Raw genomic sequence first — 27,621 nt, 5'->3', positions numbered from 1 at the left:
ATCACCTCTAAAATAATATTTGCACTCCTTTTCCCAGCCTGATGAAAGACAGGCCTGTCCACAAGTAGAACTGAGGCTCCTCGGTGTCTCTATGTATTAATGTTGTGGACACCACATAGGAGGAGAGAAAGAGTTGTGATGGGACCCACAGGAGTTGCAGTTAAGCACGTTGTCAGGGCTACATGCTCCGGCCTTTCCCAGCTGGGAGACTCAGGCCAAGCTTCTTTAACATGTCTGAGCCTCTGTGGCCTCCTGTGTAGGAGGCGGGTCACATTTGCCTCTGAGGGTTTGTTGTGAAACATATTTAGCTATGACTTTTAAGGCGCTAACCTCAATGCCTGGCACATCGTAGCACTGTTAATCACTATCATTAATTATGTCCCAAGAAGGTCAAACGGCCCAGTATCAGTTACCGGCAGACGTAAGTCACTTGAACACGGAACACCATTTTCTGTATCTGTCAAGTGGGCGGGCATTCAAACGCTTTTGTCTGTTTCCCAAGTGTGTTGTGAGGATGTCATAAAGTTTTGGGCATGTCATTTCGAAAGGTGGCAGTCACGTTTTGAGTGCTTGTGATGTGCCAGGCACGTGGCTACGGGGATGCCTTCATTCGCTCAGGCAGTGGTTCCTAGTGGCTGGTCCCTGACATCTGTGCGTGTGCTGGGTGGCGGTGGGGGATGTCTCTTCGTAATAAGTGAATGCACTGCCAGGCTGAACGCCCTCGTTTTCTTCCCGCTGGGCTGGGGCCTGGGAGGGAACAGACGTGACGGTCTGTGCAGCCTGGTCTCCTCGAGCCGCTTCTCGACCCTTAGGTTGGCAAACATGAAAAACATAGACGAGCAGACGCAGCCTGCCACGTTCGTTATTTCTCAGGGTATGCAGAGGTCAGGGTAAGAATCCACGGGTGTTTGTCAAAGGATGGCCTCTGGCCGTCCGCAGCGCAGTCGCTGGGGCTGGGCTGGCCTCGAATCTCCACCTGCCTGACCCTTTAAAGAGCTGCCGGCTGAGTCCGCTGCACACCCACGTGTGAGCACCCAAGAGTCGGCAGGATCTGTGGAGGGAACCGCGTCCTGCAGGAGGAGCAATCAAGGTCGGCTTTCCGGAGAAGGCGGCCTCTAGAACTGGAAGAGGAGGTGGGATGTGTTTCAACTGCCAATGGATCCCGAGAGGCCAGGGACTCGTTCACTCCATTAACTCCAGGGCTTGGCAAAACGCCTGTCACGGGCGGCGCTCGACAATGACTAGCTGAAAGCAGGAGCGAAGGGCCTGGGAGCGTCCCGGAGCGCCCCCGGCGCGGGTTTTACCCACCCGAGCATGCGCGCCTGGGCCTCGCCCGCTCAGCCTCCGCCCCTCCCACCATCGCGGAGCGGGTGACGTCAGTGCGCGCCAGACCATGAGCCGGGAGGCGTCGCCCGGTGATTGCGTCGCCATGGAGCCGAGGGCAGGTGAGGGGCCCCGCCGGGGCTCCCGGGCGGCTGGGAATGCGGAGGGACGGCCGGGACCGGTGAGGGTCGAGGCGGGGCCACCGAGGCTGGCAGAGGATGGGGCAGAATCACCGGAGGCGGGCGAGGAGGTCAGAGGGGGTCTGTGCTGGGTTCGGCTCGAACCAGCGGCTCTCTCGCCCGCAATCCCGAGAAAGATGTCGGGAAAAATAAAGATAACGGGAAGACGAGGCGGGAGGGACACTGCCGTGCACGTGGGGGAGCCCGTGGGCCCCGTGAGGTCGGGGAAACTGAGGTTCAGGGGCAGGATCGGAAGCCGGTTTGACCTACACGCGGGGGTCGCTTAACCGCTGTGGTCTTAACAGATGCTTGTGGAAGCCCTGTCCGTGCGGGGCGAGGGGCTTCCTCCCGTAGAGCCCCTGGCCTGTAGGAAGTCACTCTCTAGTGGGGGAAGGGCTGGATGATTGATCGCAGGATTGCCTGGCAGATAGCACCCCATACTACTAATACAAAGGGTGTGCCAGGGTCTGTTAAATGCCGGAACCAACAGCTGTGAACAGGTCCACTCCCACCCATACTACGTGTGCACCATGTACACAGTACATACACGGAGGGCGATCATATGCTGGCATGGTAAGAGTGACCTTTGGGGATGCCTGCCCTGTGCCAGGACTGAGCTGGGTCTGGAGACTGAAGGGTGAATGAGACCCACGCTGACCCGACAGGGCCCACAGCCTGCTGAGGGAGCAGACAGACAATTATAGAATAGGGTTCAGGCCTTTCACACATTACTATGTGTCACCTATTATTCTAATTATTTCTCATGTTTTTGTAACTTTCCAAAGGAAGGCCCTGCCCTTTTATTTTGCAGTGACCCCCTCCCCCTGCCAGTTAGCCCATTGCTTTCTTAGGGGGAGTCACTGTTAAGGGATTAATTGACTCCAGAGTAGAGGACACAGCGTTACATTTCTCGTGTCCCACAGGGTATCCTGCGCAGTGCTGGGAATATTCCAGGCCGTCTGGGCTGTTAGTGAAAGTGATACATGTGGTAACCTTGTAGTAATTGTTCCAATGTAATTGTTTCTGTTTGGAAAAAAAGCCCAAATGGTATAGGTACTCTTTAGATTTCTAAAGGAAGGTCATCTGCCTGAGACAGCACTCAGAGAATGCTTCCCGGGGGAAGTCAAATCTAAGCTAGACCTGAGGGAGAGCAGAGGAGGTACAGGTCTCAAAGGGAGAGGGAGGTAGGCAGGTATGTTGGGACCAGGGAAGAACAGTCCTTGAAGCACTTTCTGGATTCAGAGTGAGGAATGACAGGAGATGAGGCCAATATGGTCATCTCATTATTAAGCCCACACTAATAAAGGGAATTGCAGTCAGTAATCCAAAATAATAGCTGTCTTATAGATCACTTAGTTTTAAGGCAAGCTTACCTGACTTACGGCAAGAATAAGTGAATTACAGTTATAACAAGACGGAATACACTAAGATGACAGTTTCTGTACATCAGCAGAACTTGAGTCCCCAAGCAGGACTTGAGAGGGTTTGGTTACGAGGCTTGGGTTGTATTTGGCTCCTCTACTATTACAAGGTTAGTATAACTGGATTAAATATTAGGGCTATGTTTAATTTACTCTGAACTTTAATACTTTCTCTTATGTGGTGGCACATACCTGTAATCCCAGCTACTTAGGAGGCTGAGGCAGGAGAATCGCTTGAACCTGGGAGGTGGACGTGGAGATGGAGGTTGTGGTGAGCGGAAATCACGCCATTGCACTCCAGCCTGGGCAACCAGAGCAAAACTCCATCTCAGAAAAACAAAACAAAACAAAAAAAACTTACTACATTTCTCGATGTAGAGACCAAAAGACCTCTCAATCTGGTCTGGCATAGTCACGAACTCTGGTGTAGGGGTGAGCATGTAACTGGAGCAGGCTTTCAGCATGGGCTGTGGAATTCCTTTGTATGTTATTAAGTGGGAATCTTTTGTTGCAGTAGGTGTCTCCAAACAGGATATTCGTGAACAAATTTGGGACTACATGGAATCACAAAATTTAGCTGACTTTCCCCGACCTGTTCATCACAGGATTCCCAACTTTAAGGTACTGACACATTTCTGGAGTCCAGAAAAGGAAAACAAGATATTCCTAAATGAATAACACTAGTAATAAAATTCTCTTACTGCGTCATGGTGGATAAGAATGTGGTGAGCAGTGGTATGAAATCAAAGCCACTTGGCCAGGGCGTCCTTAGCATTTAGAGACGTCACTTACCCTTCACCTGGGGCCTCTTGCCGTTCTGTGCAGGGTGGTTTGGTTGTCTCCAGGTGAAGTTGTGTCCAGAATTGGTGGGTTTGTGGTCTCACTGACTTCAAGAATGAAGCCCCGGACTCTCGCACTGAGTGTTACAGTTCTTAAACGCGGCGTGTCCTGAGTTTGTTCCTTCTGATGTTCGGATGTGTTCAGAGTTTTTTCTTTCTGCTGGGTTTGCCGTCTTGCTGGCTTCAGGAGTGAAGCTGCAGACCTTAGCGGTGAGTGTTACAGTTCATAAAAGCAGTGTGGAACCAAAGAGTGAGTAGTAGCAAGATTTATTGCAAACGGCTAACGAACAAAACTTCCACAGCGGGTAAGAGGACCAGAGCGGGTGGCCACTGCTGGCTCTGGAGGCCTGCTTTTATTCTCTCATCTGGCCCCACCCACATCCTGCTGATTGGTCCATTTTACAGAGAGCGGATTGGTCCGTTTTACAGAGAGCCGATTGCTCCGTTTTGACAGGGTACTGATTGGTGCGTTTACAACCCCTGAGCTAGACACAAAAGTTCTCCACCTCCCCACTAGATTACTTAGACACAGAGTGCCCCCTGGTGCATTCACAAACCCTGAGCTAGACACAGGGTGCTGATTGGTGTGTTTACAATCCCTTAGCTAGACATAAAGATTCTCCAAGTCCCCACCAGACTCAGGAGCCCAGCTGACTTCACCCAGCGGATCCCGCACCAGGGCCGCAGGTGAAGCTGCCTGCCAGTCCCGCACAGTGCGCCCGCACTTCTCAGCACTTGGGTGGTCGATGGGACTGGGCGCCCTGGAGCAGGGGGCGGCGCTCGTCTGGGAGGCTCTGGCAGCGCAGGAGCCCGTGGGCGCGGGTGGGAAGGCTCAGGCATGGCGGGCTGCAGGTCCCGAGCCCTACCTCGTCGGGAGGAAGCTAAGGCCCGGCGAGAAATCGAGCACAGCAGCTGGTGGCCCAGGTGCTAAGCCCCTCACTGCCCGAGTGCGGGACCCACCAAGCCCATGCCCACCCGGAACTCGCGCTGGCCCGCAAACGCCGCGCGCAGCCCTGGTTCCCGCCCGCGCCTCTCCCTCCACACCTCCCCGCAAGCTGAGGGAGCCGGCCTTGGCCAGCTCAGAAAGGGGCTCCCACAGGGCAGCGGCGGGCTGGCCCACTCAAGTGCGGCCAGAGTGAGCGCCAAGGCTGAGGAGGCGCCGAGAGTGAGCGAGGGCTGCCAGCATGGTGTCACCTCTCAAGGTGGTACTACTTGCTGTTTTCTGTTTGATACAAAGTAAAATATGTATCCTGGCCGGAGGCATGTTATTGTTGTGATGGCTTTTCACAAAATTGACCCTGCTAAGAGCGTTAGGGAGTGAAGGGGTACCGAACTGGAAGTCCAGGCCTTTGGAAAGAAATGAATGCCTTGCCAGCCTGACGATGCTGGGCCTCAGTTTCCCAGCTGATCAAAATGTAAGACAATCAAAGATGGCTGTTCCTAACAGTGTTGACGGAAAAAAAAAAAAGGTTACTCGGAAGAGGCAATGCAACAGTTCATAATCTTTGACATGCCTGTTTTCCAAGAGCGAAAGAAACCGCTTTTCAAAAACGCTCTCTCTGGCCTGAAGGACTTAGCTGTTGGCTTGCTTCACCCCATTTTGTCGGGACTGTCCCTCCCCAAGCCTGGCTTCTCCACAACAAGCTCCACCTTCCCTTGTCCTCAGCTGACGTGGTTCCGAGACTGTCCTGTCCCTTTGAAAAACTGATCTTTTGATGGTTTTTTGTTGTTACTGTGTTTTGTTTTACTGCTTCTGACCCCACAGAGAGAAATGTATCTTGACAGAGGTAAAGATGAAGGATGTAGAGAATCATGTAGAAATCTTTAAAAACGAATCAAACAGGAGAGAGGTGGGGGCTTCCAGGTCATGCTCTTGCTTGATTTTGGTGGTGGTTACACAGCAGTTTTCATTTTGTGAAAAATCATCACATTTTGCACTTGCAATTTGTATTCTTTTGGGAATGCATGTTTTATTTCAGTTAAAACTCAAATGAGGTTAGGCTACTTTTCTCAAATCCCTTTCCTTATTTAGACTGCTTCCTTAGATGTTTCTTTGGGTGACTGTTCGTGCCTGTCTGGGTGAGATTCTGGGGCGAGCTGCTTGGGCTGCCGTTGGCCTGAGAGCGTGCTGTCCTTTCAGTAACGTGCAATTGCATTGGAAACAGGGCGCTTCTCATGCTGCCGAGCAACTCCCACGCTTGCAGGCGTTCAAAACGGCCAGGACCATTAAAGTAAACCCTGATGCCCCCCAGAAAAGTGCTCGCTTCTTCGTCCTTGAAGTAAGTGCAACTCTGTCTGTTTGCCTAACTAGGGGTCTTATCTGGCTTGCCAAAACATCAAAGACCTAGACGTTTTTGCCAGAACACAGGAAGTTAAAGTGGACCCTGATAAACCACTGGAAGGTGTTCGGCTGCTGGCGCTGCAGGTAATTCCACTTCCCTGAGCTGAGCCGAGACCTGGCCGCCAAGGGGGACACCTTTTCCAGGTAGCTGGTCAGTGCACACATCTGTCTTGCATTTAGAAAGTCGGTGCTTCCGATTCCCTCCAATACAGAAAGTGCCCTCGGTGGTGATTTTTCCAAGAATAGTTCAGAAGCCCTTCAGCTGTTTAGCATTCAGTCAATCAGGAGTCTCGAATATTTCTAAATTCAGAGATAAAGGATGTTCAAAACGATGGCTTCCAGGCCCTGTGGGCACAGGAGAGGGAACCCAGGCAGAACCTGTGGTGTTCCAGAATTGAGGAGCTGGAGCTGAAAGAGATGACACCACTTTGCCATTTGAAATGAGCGTGCTAACGAGCTTGCTGAACACAGAATCATTTGCTTCTGGATGACAGACGGTCACTTGTCATGTTCTGATACTATAAAGACCATGGTTAAGAACTGGAAAGGTTTCTTCTCAACACTGCTAAACTTTTTAAATTCAGGCATGCTTTTATAATTTTTATTTTTTTGCTTCCTAACTGAACAAACACAAAAACTATGGCATTGAAGCATTCTCAGTTTTGATGTGCTTCATCAGAGGAGGAAGATTACAACATATTTAGTTCTTTTTGCCACAGTTGTAGTATTATAATTCTTTGAAACATGATAAATCACGAGTAAGAAGTCTGATGTGCCCTCAAAATGTATCAATTAGAGCACTGTTTCTCAACTGAAAACATATAGGCCCCTTTTCAAGGAAAAAAGAAAACTCCAGGGTTGATTTAAATTAGTTTATTATAAACTAATTCAATATGATAAACATAAAACTTGGTATAAATTTTAATGCAGATAGCTTTTATGCAACTATAAAACCAAAATAAGCATCTAAGTTAAATACGAACAAAACTATAAAATCAGTAACATTCAAATAACCCCATTAATTTAACATAATGGTTGATGTGGTTTTGCTGAAGCAAATCGCAGCTGATAATGTGAGTATAGTACTGGCCATCTCACTGCAGAATTGTCATTCTGCCTTAACGCTGCCACATGTTGTGTGCTGACTCCATTCTCCCACCCAAGTTGTCAAGTCAAACTCCTGAGAAGCCCTAGTGAGAGGGGCACTTTCCACACTGCGTGGCAAAAAAGGTGAATGGCAGAGTGTATTCCTGCCGGAGCTGAGAGGAGGGGCCTGCCTTGGGTCTAAGCTCGTGTGGGATCATTTTGTCTGCTGATGGTGGTTCAGCCCCAAGACAGACATCCGTGTAGGCTCTTCCAGAAGCTTCCTGTCAGCCTGATTTTCCCAGTTAATGAATCATTTTAATAAGCTAGAAGTAGTAATAGCAGCAGTAGCAAGGAAGGACAGCAGTCGGCAGTCACTGCATTCGAGGCGCAGTTCTGTCTAAATGTTTTTCCTGTATTATGTGGTTTAGTTGTCCACTACTCCTATGGGAGCCATCTCTGCTCCCCTATGACACTTGAAACCGGACGCAGAGAGGCTCCACCTCAGGTCACCACACATCAGTCCCAGCACAGCCAGGATTCTGACTCAGCCGCCTGACTCCAGAGCCAGTCCTTGCAAGTGTGAAGTTCAGGGTGTTCTCAGCTGTCAGCCCCTCAGAGCAAAAATCAGAAACCTTGACCGTGTAGAGGTCAGCCTTAGCCAAGACGGCCTGGAAGAGGGGTGCAGCCCTGAGCAAATCCCTATTGCTTCATGCCATCGTTTATTCAGGCTGAAGAAACAACTGCAAAAATAACTGAGCTATCTCCCAGGCTGCGTGCTGGGCATAGGACGTAGTGGTGAAAGACCCCAACACACATGTGGTCCCTGAGTTCTGGTGCTTACAGGGTCCTCAGTGGTTTCTGGAAACTTTAAGGGGCTTAAGGATCAGCTGGGATGCAGGTAAAAATGCAAGTTCCTGAGCCCCAGCTGCGTGTGGGCAGGCAATGGTGACATGCACAGCCTCAGGCCACACCTACAGGCACAGCAGCCAATGTCTGACTGGACAGTCCACAGTGCCGGGGGCATGCACAACCTCAGACCACACCTTCAGGCACAGTGGCCAGTGTCTGACCGGACAGTCTGCAGTGCCGGGGGCATGCACAACTTCCGAGGGGGCATGCACAGCTTCCCAGGCCCAACCCCAGACCTGTGAGTCCCTGAAGTGGCGTCAGACTCTGTTTCATCAGTACTCTGAGGGTGCTCCAAGTACACAGGCTTAAGCACCACTGGCTTAGGTGCCACTTGCCAGCTCTGGCCACATGGTGGTGTCACTCAAGGGAGGTTTGAAGACTGTCTGTTGGCCATGCCAGGTTCCAAAAAGTCTCTGGAGTGAGGTCTAGACCTCGGTAATTCTTAAAGCTTGCTGGTGATTCTAATGCACACTAAAGGCTGAGATCCACTGAGCCAGAGGATGAGCAGCTTCTAGAAAAGAGAGAGTGATCCCCATATGTGGGGCACAGGATTCCAACACTGCCAATGAGGGGAGCCACACTCCACCACTCACAGAAAAGCAGCACGTGGCAGTTACAGCTGCCTGTGTTAAAGTACTCTGCTCTTGTGGTTGGCAAGCCTTTGCTGAAATAGGCCAAACAGATGTTATAGGTCTTTTATTGGTCTTGGGTTGTCATCTCCTGCTCGAAAACTAAAATATACTATTAATTGCATGAAAGATTTCACAGATCTTACGACTGCCTTGTGGCTCACCCTTGCATAATCTACAGAGACATCTCAGCCAGTGGTGTTCACACTTCCGTGTGCATCAGAGTCACTGGAAGGCTCATCAAAGCTCCCCACCCCCAGAGGGGCTGATTCATTTCTAACAGGTGCCAGGAGCGCTGATGCGCTGGCCCAGGGCCCTCACTTTGAGAAGCCTTGTTCTAGAGGTTCTCACAATAGGCATTTGAGAACTAAGTAGAAGTAAAGGGCTATTGGCACTTGTCAGTGTATTGATTATCATGATTACTGATCTCTTTGACTGTGATTTGCTGAACAGCCAAACTAGATAGAAACGTTTGAGTGACTAAGGTAGCTATGCCACGCCAGTTTCTAATGACAACATTATTTTAACTGTGTCGCACTTGGTGCTGAGAGCAGAGGGGGCGCAGGAAAGTTGAGGCTGGGATTCTGTCAGAACCTACCTTAGTTTGGATTTCTGTTGTGAGTTTTTACCTGTAACGATTTTGAATGGCAACTGAAGTCAAATTAGCAAGTTTATTAAACCCTCTGGCTCTTCAGGGTAAGGAGGTACCAAGTGGTGATTCTAAGAAAAATCGACCCCACACATTATTTAATTAGGTTTTCAAATAAGTAATTTCCTTGGCACATGCCAAAAAAAAATGCAGATAATAGTAATTTGCCTCTTCTCCTGAAATGGTAAAAACACATATAAGAAAGTCCTATGGAATAATTTAATTTTCTAATTTATTGATTGTCTTTTCTTTAAAAGAGTAAAAAAACATTGTTGGTTCCAACACCACGACTGAGAACAGGGTTGTTTAATAAGATCACACCACCCCCTGGGGCAACTAAAGACATCTTGAGAAAATGTGCCACCTCTCAGGTAAGTGCTAGAAGCAATGTCCCCACGTAGGAAAGAACGGTACCCTGTGAAGTCTTCTGACAAGTTAGCATGAGATAGCGTCACACAGTTGGAATTCATTCTTAACAGAGCCAAAAGAACAGAGATATTAAAGTATTCAAGAATTCTGTCCTTAATGGAGCCAAGTGGAAAACTATTTCTGTAACTCAGTTTCTATTTTGCACGAAATTGGCAAATTATAAATTCTTTATTGTAAGAAAAGGGAAGGCGAGTGATCTGGTTCTCTGGCGCTGCCCAATGTTAACCTGCGATGTTCAGTATTGTGGAGCTTTTTCTTATTCCTGGCCTGTTCATCAGATGCCACCAGAGCAAGTGGGGAGACGGGATAGAATTTCCAAAACATAGTCCGTTGGAAATTGCCTCACCAGTTCTAAGTGAGTAATTGCCGACAATTATATATTTAAGATTTTCTTGAATGCCTCACAATTTAGTAAAACCAAGTGTACAAATATGACTTTAGGGTGCATTATAATAAAATTGGTCGTGTATTTTACAGTGAAGTCGAATTTGGTGACTGTTTAAGAATCTTAAGGTAAACTCCAAGTCATTTAATTTTTAATCTATTGAGAAGAAAAAATAAGGCAATTCAAGATACCCTTTTTTATGGGATTTGCCACTTAAGCCTAATGTATAAAACTGGAATGTTTTATTGTTTACTTATTAGCACCCTGCTTATTCCAAAAACAGAATTTGATATGGTTTATATAAATACATACAATAAAGTAAAAAATATATATATAGAGAGAGAAAGGAGCAAAGGAAAAATAAAGGTAGAAAAATGAGACAAAACCATGGTGATGGACAGCATTCACAAATGCAAACCGTCTGTTCCTCTGCAGTTGGTCAGTGCCTGCCCCCTGTGGCCCCTGTGAGATGATGAGAACACAGGGTTTCCTGCAGTGGAGGGTTTCCTGGACTAAGCCTGTGACTGTCGGGAGACCCCAAGCCACCCATATGCACTGATCCATATGGAACTTGTCATAGCTCTGCAGGCACAGCCCATTGCCACATCGAATGATCAGTTACTGCCGGATACAGGACTGAAAATGGCTTTTTCCTGAGACTTACATAAACCGTGTTATGAGAACCATGAACATATTCAGCTTCCCTATTCTTTATATGCCGGCCTGCATTAGTAGAAAGCAATACACTTTTGGGACATTTTGGTTGAAGGGATAATTTTTTAGAAGCGAGTATATTGTACATAAAGATAGTGGCCTTCAGGATTTTGTATTGAATAAATATGTCATACAGTGTTTACTGACCATGTCTTATGTGCTAAATGCATACGTTATGTTATTTAATTCCAACACTGGTCCGACGAGGCAGAGGGTGGTGTCCCTGTCCTACAGGTGAAGAAACTGAGGCTCAGAGAGCTCCAGCCTGCTGGGGTCCTGTGGCTCAGAGGCTCTGAACCCAGTTCCCTGGGACTCCGCCCCTGTGTTTTCACCACTGTGCTCTTCTGCCTTATGCGGAAAAACGATTTGTTAAATGTTATGAAATTGGCAGCCTATGAATTTGTGCTGTGAGTTCCTCTTGGCCACCTTTCTGGGAAAGAGACCGGGGAAACTGTGCCCTAAAGCGGTTTCTGGAATGCAGCTTCTCCTCAAACGCAGCATCTCCAGTGTTGGGTGTGCCTGCATCTGTTTTGTCCAAGAGGTTGATTCAAACCCTGAGTGCACTTTGATCATGAATTGTAACATGAGGAAGCAGCTGGAGTGGAAGTTTTCCAATCCGTATCTCTGTGTGCAGGGTGTGAGGAACTACAGCGTCCCCATAGGCTTGGATTCCAGAGTCCTTGTGGATTTAGTCGTGGTGGGATCCGTCGCCGTTTCTGAAAAAGGTAAGACTAGCAGATGGGAACTCTTGAGTGTGACAGCTCTGCCTGAAGGCGGCTGCGTGCCAGGCTGTCTGTGCCAGGCTGTTTGTCTTTCAAAAGTTGCCAGTGATTTCTGCTTTCTGGATGCGCTTACCTGGTCTCTGAAGCCACTGCATTTTTCAGTGGTGAAGAATTGGCTCAGCCCACCCGCTCCTGGCCCCAGCCCAACACGTGTACAGCATTTTCACTTTTCTTAGCAGGAAAAACAAAGTGAGATAACTGTCTCTTCAGGTGGTGAAAGGTTTTCTCTCTGTTCTTAAGTGAGCTGGAGCTGAATTTCTTTTCACTATGTCAGTAAATAGTTGGGTTTGGAGGGACTCCAGCAAATGGAAAAACGGTAGGTTCCAAGCTTTGTTTTTATTATGATGCAGCAGACTCCTGAACAACACGGTGTGTCTGAGACTCCTGAACAGCATGGTGTGTCTGAGACTTCTTCTGAGGCCTGGTGCTTTGCCATGCTGCATGTGAGGCAGGCTGCTCTCGGTCCACAAGGCCAGGGGGCCCTTGCTAAGAGGTCAGGGTCACCGCATTACCCCTCACTGTCTCCAGCTTCAGGGTTCCCTCTTTTTCCAGCCACCACTGGAGCTGATGTGGGGACATTGTTCTTTATTCTTTGCTTTCAGTGCATTTCCAGTTTCTGGTGCTTCGTCTGTGTCATCGGGGCTGGGGACCCAGGAGCGCACTGTTCTGGTATACCTGCTACACCTGCTGTGTGCCAGGCAGGCACTGGGTGGTCTCTACCTCAGTGCATGGTGTGTGGGTGGGCCAGACACGAGAGCTGGACCAGGACAGGACGTGATGTGCTCAGTGCTGGACACAAGTCAGGACTGACGGGAGTGGGAGGGGGAGTCTGAGGAGGGACGTGCCCGCCTTGCGGGGGGCACCTCCTCAGTAGCGGCCTCAGGGCTGGATCCTGCATGCTGGCCACTGTTCAGGCAGAGGAGACTGCAGGGTCCTCAGGCAGCAGGCCCTTTACTAGGTTGCGGCCCCTTCTCAGCAGCCTTGAGGTCAGATGATGGGACTTGGGCTCTTGGTGGTGGGAAATCAGCAAAGGTCCCCCTTGGAAAAAGATCATCAGGTTCAGGGATGTATAAAGAAGAAAGTAACGGTTTGTAAGCTTCATCGTTTAGCTAACCCCCTGTGTAAAGTAGTAAAGTAACCATGGGTCTGCCTAGAAAATGGTACAGCACAGAAAGCTCCACCATACCTCTTCCCTGTTCCTTCCCAGGTGCCCCATCAGGAGTTCCTAGTGTAGATGTTTTTAATGGGGTTGTTTGGGTTTTTTCTTGTAAATTTGTTTCAGTTTCTTATAGACTCTGGATATTAGACCTTTGTCAGACAGATAGTTTGCAAAATTTTCTCCCATTCTGTAGGTTCTCTGTTCACTCTGATGATAGTTTCTTTTGCTGAGACACAGATATCTTATAGCAGTGGTCCCCAACTTTTTGGCACCAGGGACCGGTTTCATGGAAGACAATTTTTCCGTGGACCAGGGAGGGGATGGTTCAGGATAATTTAAGCACATTACATTTATTGTGTACTTTAGTTCTGTTATTCCTACATTGTAATAAATCACGAAGTAATTATACAACTCATAATATACAATCAGTGGGAGCCCTCAGCTTGTTTTCCTGCAACTAGATGGTCCCATCTCAGGGTGATGAGAAACAGTGACAGATCAGCAGGCATTAGATTCTCATCAGGAGCACGCAACCTAGATCCCTGGCATGCACCGTTCATACGAGGGTTTGCACGCCTATGAGAAGCTAATGCCACAGCTGATCGGACAGGAGACGGAGCTCAGACAGTAATGAGAGTGATGGGGAGCAGCTATAAATACAGATGAAGCTTCGCTCACTCACTGCCCACCTCGTGCTGTGTGGCCCAGTTCCTCACAGGCCACGGACTGGTAGTGGTCTGTGGCCCGGGAGTTGGGAACCCCTGTCTTATAGTTTATAGGTATAGATTTATAGATATCCCTTTTCTACATTCACAGAAGGGACGGTGGCACACATTGAGCTCCGTGCCTTGCTGGAGAATGTGTCTTAGGGCCCCTTCCTGTCAGCACTGCAGGCTGGCTTCCTGGGCCTGTGTTGAGGAACTGCATGGTGTTCTCACGTGACTGCACCTCAGTAACTGAAGCCCACCCCCGCTGATGGATACATAAGTTACGAGTTATTTCCAGATTTGGCTTTGGTCTTTTTCCTTACAGACCATGTTGGAGTGAAGTATGTTCTGTGGGATCACCTAGGTGTGCCTTTGAGCTATCCATGGGCCAATGCCTCGGAGGGGAGTTGCTGAACTGAAGGGGGGATTGTCAGCCTTGATATTGCCACCAGAAGGCCCGCTCACTTTCAGCCCGCAACAGTGGTGCCTGGCCTCTTTCCCCGCTTCCTTGTTCCTAGCTGGAATGAGCCAGCTTTGACAGTCTGCTAGTGAGCAGTGAATAATATCTCCTTTGCCTTTGATTTGCACCTAATTAGGAGTCAGTCAAGCATTTTTCATGTTTGCTGCTTATCTGCCTGTCATTTCCTGTGAACTGTTCATATCCTTTGCTATTTTTCTGTTGAATCTTCTTTCTCTTGTTTCTTTGCATGCACAGTTGAAGGTTTTGAATTGTCAAAGTAGCTTGATCAGATGTGAGTCTTAGACACGGCAGCAGTGATGCGGGTGCTCTGCGGGTGATGCTGGTGGTGGCACACGCCGGCCCCAGTTTCTGAAGTGCCTCAGGCTTCTCCTAAGAAGAATTGTAGCTTCTCCGTGGGGGCCAGAAGGCATTTGATGTATCCTGTCTTCCTGCATTTTTGTCTCCGAATAGCTGATTTGGCAAGAGAGGCTGTTAAACCTCGATTTCATCTTAGCTACTCTTTTAGGCTCAGATAATCCTTTTGTTGTGCCACTAATTACACATTTGCAAAACGCTTTAGTACTGCTTAAACCGTCCCTCGGGACCTGGTATCTAGTGGTGAGTATTCAGTGCTTTCGAAGAAACAAGGCCATGCCCTCACGCACTCCTGACTTCAGAGCAGCGATTTTCCCGCCGAGGTAAGCTGATTAAACATGTTTTGCTTTCAGTAGGAATTTGTTTTTAGTCTTTTTGAGAACTGCTCTTTTCATTCTTCTTAAGTATAAGTCTTGCTAACATACAGCTGACATGAATGTGATCTGTTTCCCTTTGTGACATGCTTAAACGGTCCAGTGTTCACGTCATTGTAGTTTCACCACCTGACATTTGCTGTGGTGTTATTCCTGTTTAATGCCCAAAAGTCCATCTTCAGTGTGGGCTGCTGGTGGGCATTCGGTGGGCATTTCTGTGAAAATTTCTATAGAATAGCTCAGGATATTGGGTTCAAGTTTCTCCTTCCACTGGACCTGATGGAAAATCCACTTCTCAGCGATTCCCCGGACCGCACAGCAATACTGATTCTCGGTTGTCTCTTAGGCTGGAGAATCGGGAAGGGAGAAGGCTACGCCGATCTGGAATATGCCATGATGGTATCCATGGGCGCCGTCAGCAAGGAGACGCCGGTGGTCACCATCGTCCACGACTGCCAGGTGCTCCTTATGAATGGGCTGAGCAGAGCCACTGCCATTCTCTTCTGAGGGAGCAGGGGGTGGGGAAGGAGACTCGTCTGCTTCTGAACCGTGCCGTGTCGCGAGTAGTGTGGATCAGCCAGGGCTGGACTTGCTAGTGGTGCAGCGGCTAAGCCTTAGCCCCAGAGTGGATTTGGGGGTGCTTCTCTAGCCAGACTCACATTCCCACCGAGCGGGGCAGGGTGCACGACTACAGTGGCATTCCCACCAGCCCCTTTATCCTGCAGTGGCGTTCCCACCAGCCCCTGTATCCCACCTCTGTTCCCCCAGGTCGTGGACATCCCTGAAGAGCTTGTTGAGGAGCACGACATCACCGTGGACTACATCCTCACCCCAACCAGAGTCATCGCCACAGGCTGCGAGCGCCCAAAGCCAATGGGAATCACCTGGTTCAAGGTGGGTCACGGCCGTACCCAACTCTGGCCTGTAGCTTAGTGACTCCTCCTCTTTTAAGTATTTTCTGTCTGGCATGGGAGCTGTTGGCAATCCCAGCGTGGCTGTATGTTAGAATTACCCAAGGAGCTTCTGAACAATTTGGCTCCTGAATGACAATCTCCAGGCCCAGGCCCAAGAATCTGTGTACGGATCTCTAGGATTCTAAAAAGCAGCTAGGTTTAAAATCTGCCTCTGTAGATGGCAGAAATAGCCATATGGGCTGGGAGGGCGAATGCCTTGAAGCTTTACTTGCCCACTGTTTTTCATTTTTAAGAGTTGTTTTCTGCCATCCCAAGCACTGCAAGCTCTGCCTGGCCTTATCTCATTGGTCTTCCCTTTTTAAATCCAGATTTTTTATTTTTATTTTTTTTTTTTTTACTGAAGATCTGGATCTTCAAGCAGATCTAGCCTGAGTAGGAGGCAGTACCAAGCCTTTGTACATTTTATGCATTTGTGGTTTTTATCTCCAGATTAGGTAACGGCACATGTTGCAAATTAGTCTGCAGTAGGAGTTTGACCTGCAAGTCAGCCTGTAGGTTATGATGCTGTCTCTGCTGGCAAACAGCCAGAATTACTGAGAAGACATTTGTGCTTCATGTGGACAAAACTATTGGTCAAATAAGCATACGTGTCCACGTCTCCCATTCTTTAAATCCAAATCATTCAGCATTTGAAAGTATCCCTCCTTTGGGCATGGAAAATCAACAACATCACCTCTAAGGATCAACACAAAATACCGGCTACTTTTGCCACAGCCCAGCGGGGACTTTCCCTGCAGGCGTCCTGGGCAGGCACTGTTGGGGCCTCCCGGGTGTGCACTCCTCTGTCGGCCGCTGATGAACGCAGAGGGAACAGCCTTCGTAACCCAGAGTGTATGGGCGGCCCTCTAAGCGCACCGGGAGCACTGGGGAAGAAGGTGGTCACTGCTCTTCCAGGAAATGAAAATATCCCTTGGTGTCTTTCTTGAGAGTTTTTCACCTGGGAACTCTGGTCCACAGCTTCCTTGTAAGTGGAAGCCAATGCACTAGACAGAGCACGAGGCTGGCGGCTCCTCAGAGCCAAGAACAGGGATGGTGGGAAGGTTGCACAAGGGCATTAGCCACAGTGAAGCTGCTGGCAGTCCCTCCAAGCCTGCACGTCATAGAAGGGGCCCATTGTAGCCATATTAGGGGGAGCCTGGACAGCCTCTCCTGGCAGAGAGCTAGGAACAGCCTGGTTACATTCTGAAGATTTTAACAAGAAGAGTAGAAAAGTAGCAACAAATGAAGTCATCGGACAGGTTAGGTGAATATCTCCTCTTACAGAAAAGCAAACCGAACTCAGCCAAGGTTCCTGAGGGTCAGCACTGTGGGGGAGGGAGGGCATCGGGGGCTTCACTGTTGGTCAAGACCCTCTTCCAGGAAAATGCTCACTGTTTATGAGGCCTCAGCAAGAATCTCAGACTTTTCAAAGGCTATCTCTCATTTTGCGTCCTGTGTTCTCAGTTTCACCATCTGGTAATCCCTTTGCATGGTCGGAGGAAATCAGTCACTTTCTACAGCTCCCAATGTTTCTGTTTTAGTCTTGCTAGCTGTGCAGCCAAAGTGAGTTTTATCAACATTTGATGGGAGAAAAAACAAATCCCTAAATTCCAGTAAAGAGTTTGGATGTGGAAGGCGGACAGTTCAGTGCTAGGTTATGATATCATTTCAAATTGACTTTTTGGCAAATATTTGGTATACCTCTCCATGGTATATTATCACTATAGGTTTGTAGGTTTTAGAATCCAAGAATTTACCTCTTGGCTATCTTACTGGAATATCTGGGATGCACTATAGGTCTCTTGATGAAGTATGTGAAGGAAGTACAAATTGCCTTTTCTTTACTCATTTTCAATACACAAAGATAGTTCAGCATCTGATTCCCTGGCCTTTGTTCCACCTTTCCAGTAGCTGACATCCTGCCCTGTCTTATAGACCAGTCTAATACATGCTCTGTTTGAGTGCAGTTACTGTAAATAGCTCATCTCCTTGATTCACCATCAACATCCAGTGGGCTATTCTCAGCTTGTGTCTCATGATTTTAAAGAAAGGAGACCAGGTGGCCAGTGAGTGTATTGATGAGGTTAGCAGTCAAGAGTTTCCCACTTCACAGCTCTATCTGTAACCTCCAACACACTCTCCAAGACCTCTTGTTTGTCTTTGAAATAGAGGCAGTGCATGTAGAATGCCCAAGACAATGCTTGGAAGCATGGCCACAGTCATCATCATTGTCACAAATGCGAGGTAGGTTGTTAATCAAGTTGAGAAATCTTCCTGGGCGCCATGCGTGTTTCTTCTGTCTCTGTGCTGCTGGCAGAACCCTTAGGATGGTCCCTCTCTGTGCTGCTGGCAGAATCCTTAGGATGGTCCCTCTCTGTGCTGCTGGCAGAACCCTTAGGATGGTCCTTCTGGGTAGCTCACTGAGCCAAGTTGTGGTCCTGCACATGTCTCCCTATAGCCACAGGCTGTATCTCTCAGTGGAGGACAAGGAGAGAAAGGCACTGACCCCGGCTCTCCAGCCCTTTGGCTGCACCATACCGCCTGTGACTGTGCAGGTGCTTTGCAGAGACCCCCCCACGAGTAGCCATTGTTCTTCCTCCTCCATCTCGTCTTCAGCAAAGGAAGCCTGGTAGGGTTGGGTAAGGGGCTGAAAATGCATTCCAGCGCTCTGCACCCTCATCAGAAACTTTCCGGCAGGAAGAGAGAGAGGCACAGAGACATTCCCCAGAAGGCTCTGCTTTTACTCCTCCTTTCTAGAAGGCACATTGTCTGCTCTGTCCTCGTGGGCTCTTCTGTCTCTGGGGGCGATCACCTCACCCACAGACCCGTGAAACTCAGGGTGACTTGGCCACATCCAAACCACAAGATGCATAGCCGCTGCTGCCCCATCTCCCAGTCACCGTACCCTGAACACCCAGGACTCCCTGAACCCCCAGCTACACCAAGGATCTCTGCCAGGCTGGAGATGGTACCAGAGACCTGGGCCTGAAGCTGGAACGTGTTCCTGAACCTCTTGGCAGTTCATCCAGCTCCGGTGATCTTCTGATCCTTGGAGACAGTCATCCGATGTCCCTCCCTGTGACAGCCGTGTGTCACGTGGTCTGTAGTGGGCTGAGAGCCATTTGGCTGCCTCAGCTCTGTGCAGTAGCAAACCGAAAATGGCTGAAGCCCTGGACCCGCTAGTGTCAAGCAGCCCTGGCCACTGACCAGTACCTGCCCTTGTCGGGAGTGAAACGCAGAGTCCCAGCCAGCTCCCAGGGCTGAGTGGTGTCCTATGAGTCACTGACAACAGAAGAACGGAACTTCCTGTTGAGACCTGTGGTCACCTGCTGGACCCAAGTGAGCACCTGGACAGCAGCAGCAGGTGGAGCCTCTGTGGGGAGACCCGGGTCTGCTGCTGCCACCCTGGAAGCTCTGTTCTGCCCAAGCTGCACCTGGACAGTGGAGACCCGCCACACCATTGTAGTGTTTCCCTAGAGCTGGCCTGAGCTGGGGAGCAGGAAAGATATATGTTAAGAATACCTTGGAGACAGAGAGGAATGGCAGGGCATGGCTACGGACTCCAGAACCTCAACTGCGCCGAAGGCAAGGCCAACCTGAGTGGGAGACTGAGGGCTCAGGAGAAGCCACTCGGGCACCCACAAGCCTGTGGTTGCCATCACCAGACCCACAAACCAGAGGGCCTTTTGGCCTTTGCCCAGTGGAAGGACTGTCAGTCACACACATCTTCTCACCCGTCCTGTGCTCCTCACCGTCAGCACGTGGCTCCTGATTACCACGGAGGTGGCAAGGACACCACAGACCAAGCCCTGTGCATCTGACTTTTGCGGGTCAACTCATTTGCTCCTTAATGAAGGAAACTGAATTCTTCCAGAGCCACTCTCGTGCTTATACTCAAGGAAACAGTTCTGTAGCTTTCCAAGCATGGCCCGCTCTTCCCCACACAGCCTGCTGGGAAGTGTGGCCCTCAGATGGCCACAGTACGCTGCATGATCTACAGAGACCTCAGGAAAAAGGATTTGAGAACAGGGCTCCTCTGTGAGCAGCAGTCCTGGGACAGCAAAGCTCAATTTCCGATCCCGCATAAAACAAAATTGTTCTCTGCAAATAACGCAGCTAACTGTGAACCAACCCCAACCCACAACTGGACCAGTATGTTTAGAGGGCTGAGAGAGGCTTTCATTGAAAAAGAATTACTATATTTGACCCAATAATTTACCTTCTAGGAATCAGTCCTAGAGAAATATGTGAAATTCAGATAAGGATTTATTGAATTTCTATAGAAGACATGCAGTGCCTTAAAACGGGGGTGGGGGGAGTCCAATTTAAGTGCATCCAGCTTTTTAAAGAATATTTAGTGGCATGAGAAAGTGCATGTGGTATAAAGTAGAAAAGGCACGATATGATATTATACATGCTTGATACGGAATTTCATATTCTGCTCATGTTAAAAGGCAGAGAGTAAAGACAGTGAGGAAATATAGCAGAATATTAACAGTAGTTATCTCTGGGAGATAGGATTTCAAACGTTTCTACTTTTTTCCTGAATTTCCCACAACAAGCATATACTAATTTTATAATCAACAATATTTAGGAAAAAAAATAGTAAATTTGTTCAACGTTTTCCAAGGCAGACATTGCGCCCAGGTGCATTTGAACCTAGTCACACAGCAGCAAGTTAGGTATCTCTGTTCCCAGGGTACCCAGTTAGTAGAAATGAGAATTCAGAAATGAAAATAGTTAAATATGCGCCAGTTCTTAAAACTCATGCACACACGTGTGTAGGGTGACACTGGAATGGCCAACATGGAAAGCTCAAGCATGTATGCCTGAGGGGAACCACGTGGCTGCTCTTCTCTTCTTCACAAGTGCAGAAGTGAGACAGGAGCTGCTGGTCCCATGCAGGACTCTGTGTGGAGCAGGGGGAGGGAGGCACGCCACTGCCACAGGCCTTGCAGTGAAGGCCAGGCGGGAGCCGCGGTGTGCAGATGAAAGCTGGCATTTCGCAGCATCAGTTTTAAGGTGATCGTGTATACCAGAAAACAGAAATGTTCTTCACTAAATAGTTCTTAGTGACTTCCATACCTCTCCCAAGTTGAGCCATCCCTTCCCGATGTTGGAGTACAGTCGAACGCAGCGCTGCCTGTGGTCAGGCCCCCTGCTGGGAGGTCCAGGCCTTGCCCCTGCTGTCCGTCAGCACTCCCAGTTGAAGCGTGATTATAAGGGGGTGGCCCTGTTGAGCCTTTTTCTACCAACTGACACCTTTGATCAACTATGAAGAAAAGGGTTTTCCATGAGCCATGTTGAAGAGATTCTGCCCTTAGAGAGCCAGCAGAGGCTTCGAGGCCTGCCTGGCGTTTATGTTTACGGAAGGCAGCACATTCCCTTGGCCTTCCCTGTGCTCTCCTCTGAGCATACCTACTCCATATGCTTATTTCACTGTGGCTATTTGGAAGTGTCTTAAAGCATTTTCATCAGCGTACCATCAAATTTAGTCTCAGGCAAGAGAACTCATTATTTATGGAGGTTGAACTTAGTATTAGAAATACTTCTTGTGTCTGCTCATCTTCACCAGCATGGCTCACGCCTATAATCCCAGCAGTTTGGGAGACCGTGGCAGGATGATCACTTGAGCCCAGGAGTTCAAGACCAGCCTGAGAAACATAGCAAGATCCCGTCTCTACTGAAAATACAGAACTTAGCTGGGTGTGGTGGTGAGTGCCCACACGTAGTGCCAGCTACTTGGGAGGCTAAGGCAGAAGGATTGCTTGGAGCTGGGTATTCAAGGCTGCAGTGAGCTGTGAGTTGTGTCACTGTACTCCAGCCTGGGTGACACAGTGAGACCCTGTCTCTTAAAAAAACATGAGGGGGATTCAAAGATCATCCTCCCAGTTTCCTTATCTTCAAGTCAAGTAATGCAAGAGTCAGAAAGAAAAGCAGTTTATCCACAATGGTAAGAGCAGCGTGTAGCTGCCTTAAGATTGGAGCCCAAGTGTCTGCCTTTTTGAGCAGTTTCTGACTCTCAGTCAGAAATCTTGAAAGTCAGATTTCGGATTCGTATTTGACTTAGCATGTCTAGGGGACAGGTTTTTAAACTTAAAGTTTATTCTATTTTTTTTTTTTAGAATAGAATTAGTTATAAAAAGGCAAAAATGTTTTCTCATGTTTGATTAACAAGCATAATTTTTCTCTTCACATGCCAGATTGACAGAATGTAACAACTATTCCTCATTGCCAGCCAGGAAACAGTAGCACTGCCATGCACTCATCCCAACCATGACGTCCAGCCACCCTGCTGGCTGGCACACAGGAGGCTTTCTTGTCAGCTGTGGCAGGGATCGGCGTGGTCATCCAGCAGCTGGTAGAGTGGCAAAGCCGCCCCGCAGCCAGGAAGATGTTTCCATTAGAGCTTGAGGAGGAGGGAGCTGATGTGAAGCCTTGTCATCCTTTACCCACAAACACTGCTCATGAAAAGAGCAATGTTCTTCAGTGGAACATACTTCCACATTTCCATTCTAACGACCCCCCTGCAGATGCCAGTGTGTCAGTGCCTGGGCCGCCAGTTAGCTCATAATGTGTAGTTAAGATGTTTTCATTATGCTTCAGCCGATTGCGTATTTGCCGGCTCAGAATAAAGGAGCTCCCTGCGATGTGCGTGGAAGGATATATATGTCTTTCCCACGGCATGTTTCAAAACAGATTTCTGCTGCAAAACCCCAAGTGTGAAACCTCGCCTGAGAATGCTTGCTTCTGCCATAGGGAACCTTGAGGTGCTACCGGACACAGATGGGAGGGGAAGTAACTTAGGAGGCAGGAGACTGGGCTGGGGCAGCTCCTGATGGAGCTCATCAGAAGAGCAGTGTTTACCCGGAGGGTGCATCCTGCCCCCAAACCCCTACCCCTTACTGCACCCCTTACCTCGCCCCCACCCCCACCCCACGGGATGCTCTCACCTCAAGGCTTCTGGTGCTGTACTCAGAGCCGAGTAACTTTCAGTTCTTCCAGATAAAGGCATAGCCACGCTTTTTCTCATTGGAATTGCAGGTTTAAATTGTATCATCTGTTCTCGATACTAAATCTGGTAATTTAAAAGATCCTTCAAAATCAAATGATGACCAGTTTATATCTATTTTTACATGTTTCAAAAAAAAAAAAAACACAAAAGCCTGAACTTTCTGAGAAGGTAGAAAGCGGTGTAGGAAGAGGTCGGGGTGGTTGGGCTTAGGTCATTTCTGAGATTCCTTGGGCCGCAGAGCTGGTCTGTTACTGCTGTGTGAGTTTAGTCTCCTCACAGTGCATCAGTTGGGAAGGACGGCCGAGGGCCCAGAGAAGAGAAACGCCTTGTGATTAGAAAAGAGCGCATCGTGGATGTGTTCTTGGCATAGATGTGAGTTGTTTTCCTTTGCGTCTGAACAATGGGAAATGGTGGAGCAAGTCTTTCTTTGCAGAGTCTTTCTTTGACAGCCAAGAGTCTGTTTGCCGTTCAAGGCCAAAATGAGGCCATGTGCCTGCTACCTGCCAAGGCTTCTGACGTGGCAGTGCCAGGGAGCAGAGTGGCATCCCGCCACAGAGGACTCTGACCGAAGCAAAAGCTTCGCCGGGAGGGGAGGTTACTTTCCACCCAGCACTGGGAGACAGAGCCAGGGATTAGCTGAGAAGATTGAGGGCCTCTAGGTTTGCAGAAATGCACTTGGCTGTTCCTAGGTGTTTGTGTATCTTTAACTATGACTCTAATTTATTGATGCTGAACTTGGGGCCTGTGTAATTCTTCTAGTTTGGAGGCCCATGAATAGTCTTTATCGACCCTGGGAAACTACAGAAAATTGTGGGTGAGTCATTCTTGGGAGGGAACCCCAGCTCCTCACAAAGGTTCCTCTCTCACCCTGCCAAGGATAAGAACCATTGCTCTAAATTACATATTATTCTGAATGTAATGAGAGCATTGATACTAGTTGAACTATTTCGTCTTGTAGAACAATTTACAGTCGTCTAGCTCATGTGCTGCCCCCTACTGCGACATACTCCGTTCTGTCGGAGGCCTGCAGGTGACCATGGCTTGCCTCTTGGTGACTATGCTCATGTGAAAGCTTGGTGCCCAAAAGAAAAATAAAAAGCATCTCTAAAGAATGAGAATTGTGAAAAAGGACTACACAGTGTCTGTCTATTTCTTTTCTGCACAGAGCACGGTGGTCCAGGCATCACCTGACTTGTCCTGACCCATAGGCAGCCCCCAGTGCAAACTGCCCCACAGGACAGAGCCATCAGGCCTTCACCGTTCAGGCTGCATCAAGCCAGTTCCAGTCTGTTCCAAGTGGCCCGCTGCCATAGCTGATTGATTAGAAAAATCCAGATAAAGCCAAAGATGTCCTTTGTCTGCAAGTCCCATAAAATTGAGACTTAAGCTTTGCATAGTATTACTGATTTCATAGTTTGATGACCCGTTGCTAGGAAGTGTTTTCAAAGCTGTGTTTCAGACTTGCCTTGTTTCTGCATTTTTGGCTCTGCATGGAAGGGGGTGACCCCTGAGATACATTCCTTCAATATCTCCCTTCAGGAGAGGAGACCCCTGTGGTCCTATTAAAGTCCTCATCCCACCCAAAGGCACAGGTAGGGGGCAGATACGGAGGCAGCTCCCCATTATTCTGGGGGGGTCATTAGGGGAGCTGCCTTTTGTGACCCTGTAATCCCAGTAGCAGCAACCTTAGGTGCCTCTTCTGGGTAGGAGGCCTGAGCGGAGAGCCCCAGCTTTACTTTCCTGCTTCTGGGCCTAGAGGAAAATGGAGGCCCAACCCTGCAGCCTCCACAGCATGTGGGCAAACGCTCCAGAGCCCCCAGGAGTGCTGATTTCCCTTAAGCCAGGGGCGAGGGGCAGAGCTACAGACTGGTGACATCGTCTGTGTGAGACAGTGGTTGGGACAGTGGGAGTCCCATGTCCTTGGGGCTCAGACCGTCCACGTGTGCAGCACGGCCGGTAGTCAGAGGTATGGATGCGTGTTTGGCAGGTGCCCCTGTGATTCTGTCCCTAAGAAGAGCTGCACCTGCTTTGCTTTTCAGATCAGCCGGGAGATGATGGAGAAAATCCCCATACTGAGGAGGCTCCGCGCCCGAGAGCAGCAGGCTGGGAAGGATGTCACCCTCCAGGGTGAGCACCAGCACCTTCCAGAACCAGGCCGCCAGCAGACAGTGCCCCTGAGTGCTGGCAGGAGGCCCCCGGACACACCCGGGCCAGAAGCCAATTCCATGGAGGCAGCCCGTGGCTCCCCACCAGGGGAGGGTGCCCTGCTTGCAGCCGATGTTTTTGTTGGGAACCTCCCCCAGGACGCCCGTGTGAGTGACCTGAAGAGGGCCCTGCGGGAACTGGGCTTCGTGCCCCAGCGGCTCACCTGGCAGGGCCCACGGCGCAGAGCCTTCCTCCACTACCCGGACTCGGCCACAGCCCAGCAGGCTGTCTCCTGCTTGCAGGGCCTGCGCCTGGGCACCGACACCCTGAGGGTGGCGCTGGCCAGGCAGCAGAGGGACAAGTGACCTCGTGGACAGCCACGATGCTCACTGCAGACTCGCCATCCCCATCCCCTGCCGCTCCGGTTCCAGTGGCACTCGAGAGGTCTGCGTGGCAAGATGTGTCGGAGCCACCGCCTGAGCTGCTCGGGTCTCAGTTCTTCTCAGAAGTCACCGCTCAGTGAACGCCCAGGACCTCCTGTGAGTGGGGAAGCTGGCCTGCAGTTCATCTCACAGCACGCAGAGACTGCAGCCTCCCATGCGTGCAGGCTCGGGCCTTGAGCCAGTTTGTGTTTCTCTGGAGGGACAGAGCAGAGGGTCCAGGGACTGAGTGAGTGGCTAAAGCAGGGCAGGGTGATGTGAAGGTGATCTCGGGTTTGCCAGGGGTGGGCTGAACAGGAGAGGATGAACAAAGGATCCGGCTCTCAAGAGGCCCTGGCAGGGACTGGATGCCAGATACAGAAGAGCGCCCTTGGGCTTCAGGCTCCTGAGCCGGCAGCACGGCAGGGAGAGCTCCATCCATGTCGCAGGAGCCCGGGGAGCTCAGACCCCGGGTAAAAAGTGCTCACTGCAGCTCACATCAGTCCTCAGGTCACACTTTGGGGAGCCAGCCTCCCCTCTTCCCCTCCCCAGCCCCACTCCTCCCTCTGCAGACACACACTCCGGGCCCTCAGCCAGCTGGCTGCCTGAGGAGCAGCTTTGAGCTGTGGGAGAGACCGGCTCTGGGAGAATGGGTTTCATCCCAGCCTACGTCACATTTGCCCAGTGCCTTATGTTTTCTGGGTTTTTTTCCTCCGGTTCTGTTTCTAAAAACCAGCTGGAGTTTGGCTGAACTGTCCTTTCTCAACAGAAGCGCTTTTGCAATTGATCCCGGGCAACAAGTCAAAATAAGCTTTTAAGTGGAGATTTTGTTTTTTTCAAATGTATATGCTTTGGAAATTTTGATTTTTTAGCCAGAGGGTTTTACCAGGTGTTATTTTAAGCACATGATGATGCCTGGAGAGGGCAGCCTGTGCACGCACTTTCAAGAAAATGTTCTCGGGACACTCAGTCTTCTCGGAAAGGGCATTTTCTCATCGGTTTTACCGTGAAAATGCTGTGGAGACTCTTCGGACAGAAAACGCGGCCTTGGATTCGCTCATTAAAGACATCCCTTCCCAAGTCGCCATGAATAAAATGAGCGGGTAGAAATGTCTGCAAGCGCCGCACCTGGCCCTGGGCCCTGGGCCCTCTGTGTCCTTGGCCTTGCCCCCGCCCACACGGCTGGTCACATTTGCCATTGGGCATTCAGCTCAGTGTCAGAGGCCGACTCAGTCCCCAGTTCAGAGTAGTCACCTGGTTACACTGAACTCCTCACCTTCTTTTCTCTCTTTTTTTAAAGAATGCTTCTTTTTTTGAAAGATTCTTTTTTGTTTCTTTGTTTACCTTTTTCCTGTGGATTGGTCGCCATTAGAATAGCAACTCCAGGAGAAGAGCAAGTGAGTCAGCCCCACCTTGTCCACTCCCTGCCCCACCAGCAGTGGGCACAGTCCTGCAGACAGGAGCAAGGACATCGGGGAATAGACCCACTGCAGCCGGGAGAGGGAGAAGCTGGATTCTGACCCCACCACTGGAAGTCCTGTTTCCAGCCATGCCTGAAGCCCACCCCACCCTCGGACGGCGGGATTAAACCAGGCAGTACAGGGTTACTCGGGGAAGCCAGACTGCTGGGGTTTCCTGTCACTTCAGCCAAAAGAGTCCAGGTGTATGGATATACAGATAATCCGAAAGAGTTTCTCATTTTTATATTTGTGGAACATCGTGTAAGCGAAACTAAAGAGCAAGTGCCTGAAATAAAATCCCCCGCATGTATCAGCCTGCACACCTTTCACTGCTCTGTCCTTCCCAGGGAGGCCTGTGAGGACACTTCCCAAGGACTGTGGTCAGCAGGCAGTAGCAAGGCAGATGCTCAACAACCCAACTTCTTGTTCCCATGACTCTTGAGTACCTGTCAGCATCGGGATTGTGTCACTCACACGGGATAAGGGGAGAATGGAAGACATCCACTTGACAAGTGCTGAGACCATCCCTTTTATTTTTATATCTATTATTATTATTTTTTGAGACAGGGTCTTACTCTGTCACCCAGGCTGGAGTGCAGAGGTGTGATCACAGCTCACTACAGCTTTGAACCCCCCTAGGCTCGAGCCATCCTCCCACCTCATCCTCCAAGTAGCTAGGATGACAGGTATGCACCACCACGCCCAGCTAATATTTTTTAGTAGAGATGGGGTCTCACTATGTTGCCCAGGCTGGTCTCAAACACCTGGCCTCAAGCAATCCTCCCACCTTGGCCTCCCAAAGTGCCGGGATTACAGGCATGTGTCACTGTACCTGGCCTGTACCCTTCTTTTTGAGACAGAATCTCAC

The 27,621-nt window shown here is 49.6% G+C and overlaps 1 protein-coding gene across 4 annotated transcripts; it reads left to right on the top strand.

The window, feature by feature from the left end:
* Positions 1-1,388: 1,388 nt before the first annotated feature.
* On the top strand, positions 1,389-27,071 carry MTHFSD (methenyltetrahydrofolate synthetase domain containing). 4 transcript variants are annotated; one of them, XM_012505564.2, is made up of 8 exons: positions 1,389-1,445; positions 3,438-3,544; positions 6,074-6,187; positions 9,634-9,747; positions 11,539-11,629; positions 15,108-15,220; positions 15,530-15,655; positions 24,769-27,071. In XM_012505564.2, exons 1-8 carry the CDS (start codon positions 1,394-1,396, stop codon positions 25,237-25,239), a joined length of 1,188 nt encoding a protein of 395 aa, XP_012361018.1. In that variant the 5' UTR covers positions 1,389-1,393; the 3' UTR covers positions 25,240-27,071. The 4 variants fall into 4 exon arrangements, with proteins under 4 accessions (XP_012361018.1, XP_003272559.1, XP_030675589.1 ...); XM_003272511.3 differs by having other exon boundaries at positions 3,441-3,544; positions 24,769-26,612; XM_030819729.1 differs by having other exon boundaries at positions 1,435-1,504; positions 24,769-26,612.
* The last annotated feature ends 550 nt before the right edge of the window (positions 27,072-27,621 follow it).

The sequence above is a fragment of the Nomascus leucogenys genome, chromosome 2 (genome assembly GCF_006542625.1).
Source record: "Nomascus leucogenys isolate Asia chromosome 2, Asia_NLE_v1, whole genome shotgun sequence".
Taxonomy (NCBI): Eukaryota; Metazoa; Chordata; class Mammalia; order Primates; family Hylobatidae; genus Nomascus; species Nomascus leucogenys.
The sequence above is the reverse complement of the archived record's forward strand: the minus strand, read 5'-3'. Positions and strand labels throughout refer to the sequence as shown.

What these genes read in the sequence shown, in the direction of transcription:
- MTHFSD (XM_012505564.2), top strand. Translation starts at nt 1,394, where the DNA reads ATGAGCCGGGAGGCGTCGCCCGGTGATTGCGTCGCCATGGAGCCGAGG. An exon ending in CGCCATGGAGCCGAGGGCAG is followed by an intron (nt 1,446 to 3,437) that starts GTGAGGGGCCCC and finishes CTTTTGTTGCAG; the next exon opens with TAGGTGTCTCCAAACAGGAT. An exon ending in CCATCGTCCACGACTGCCAG is followed by an intron (nt 15,221 to 15,529) that starts GTGCTCCTTATG and finishes CTGTTCCCCCAG; the next exon opens with GTCGTGGACATCCCTGAAGA.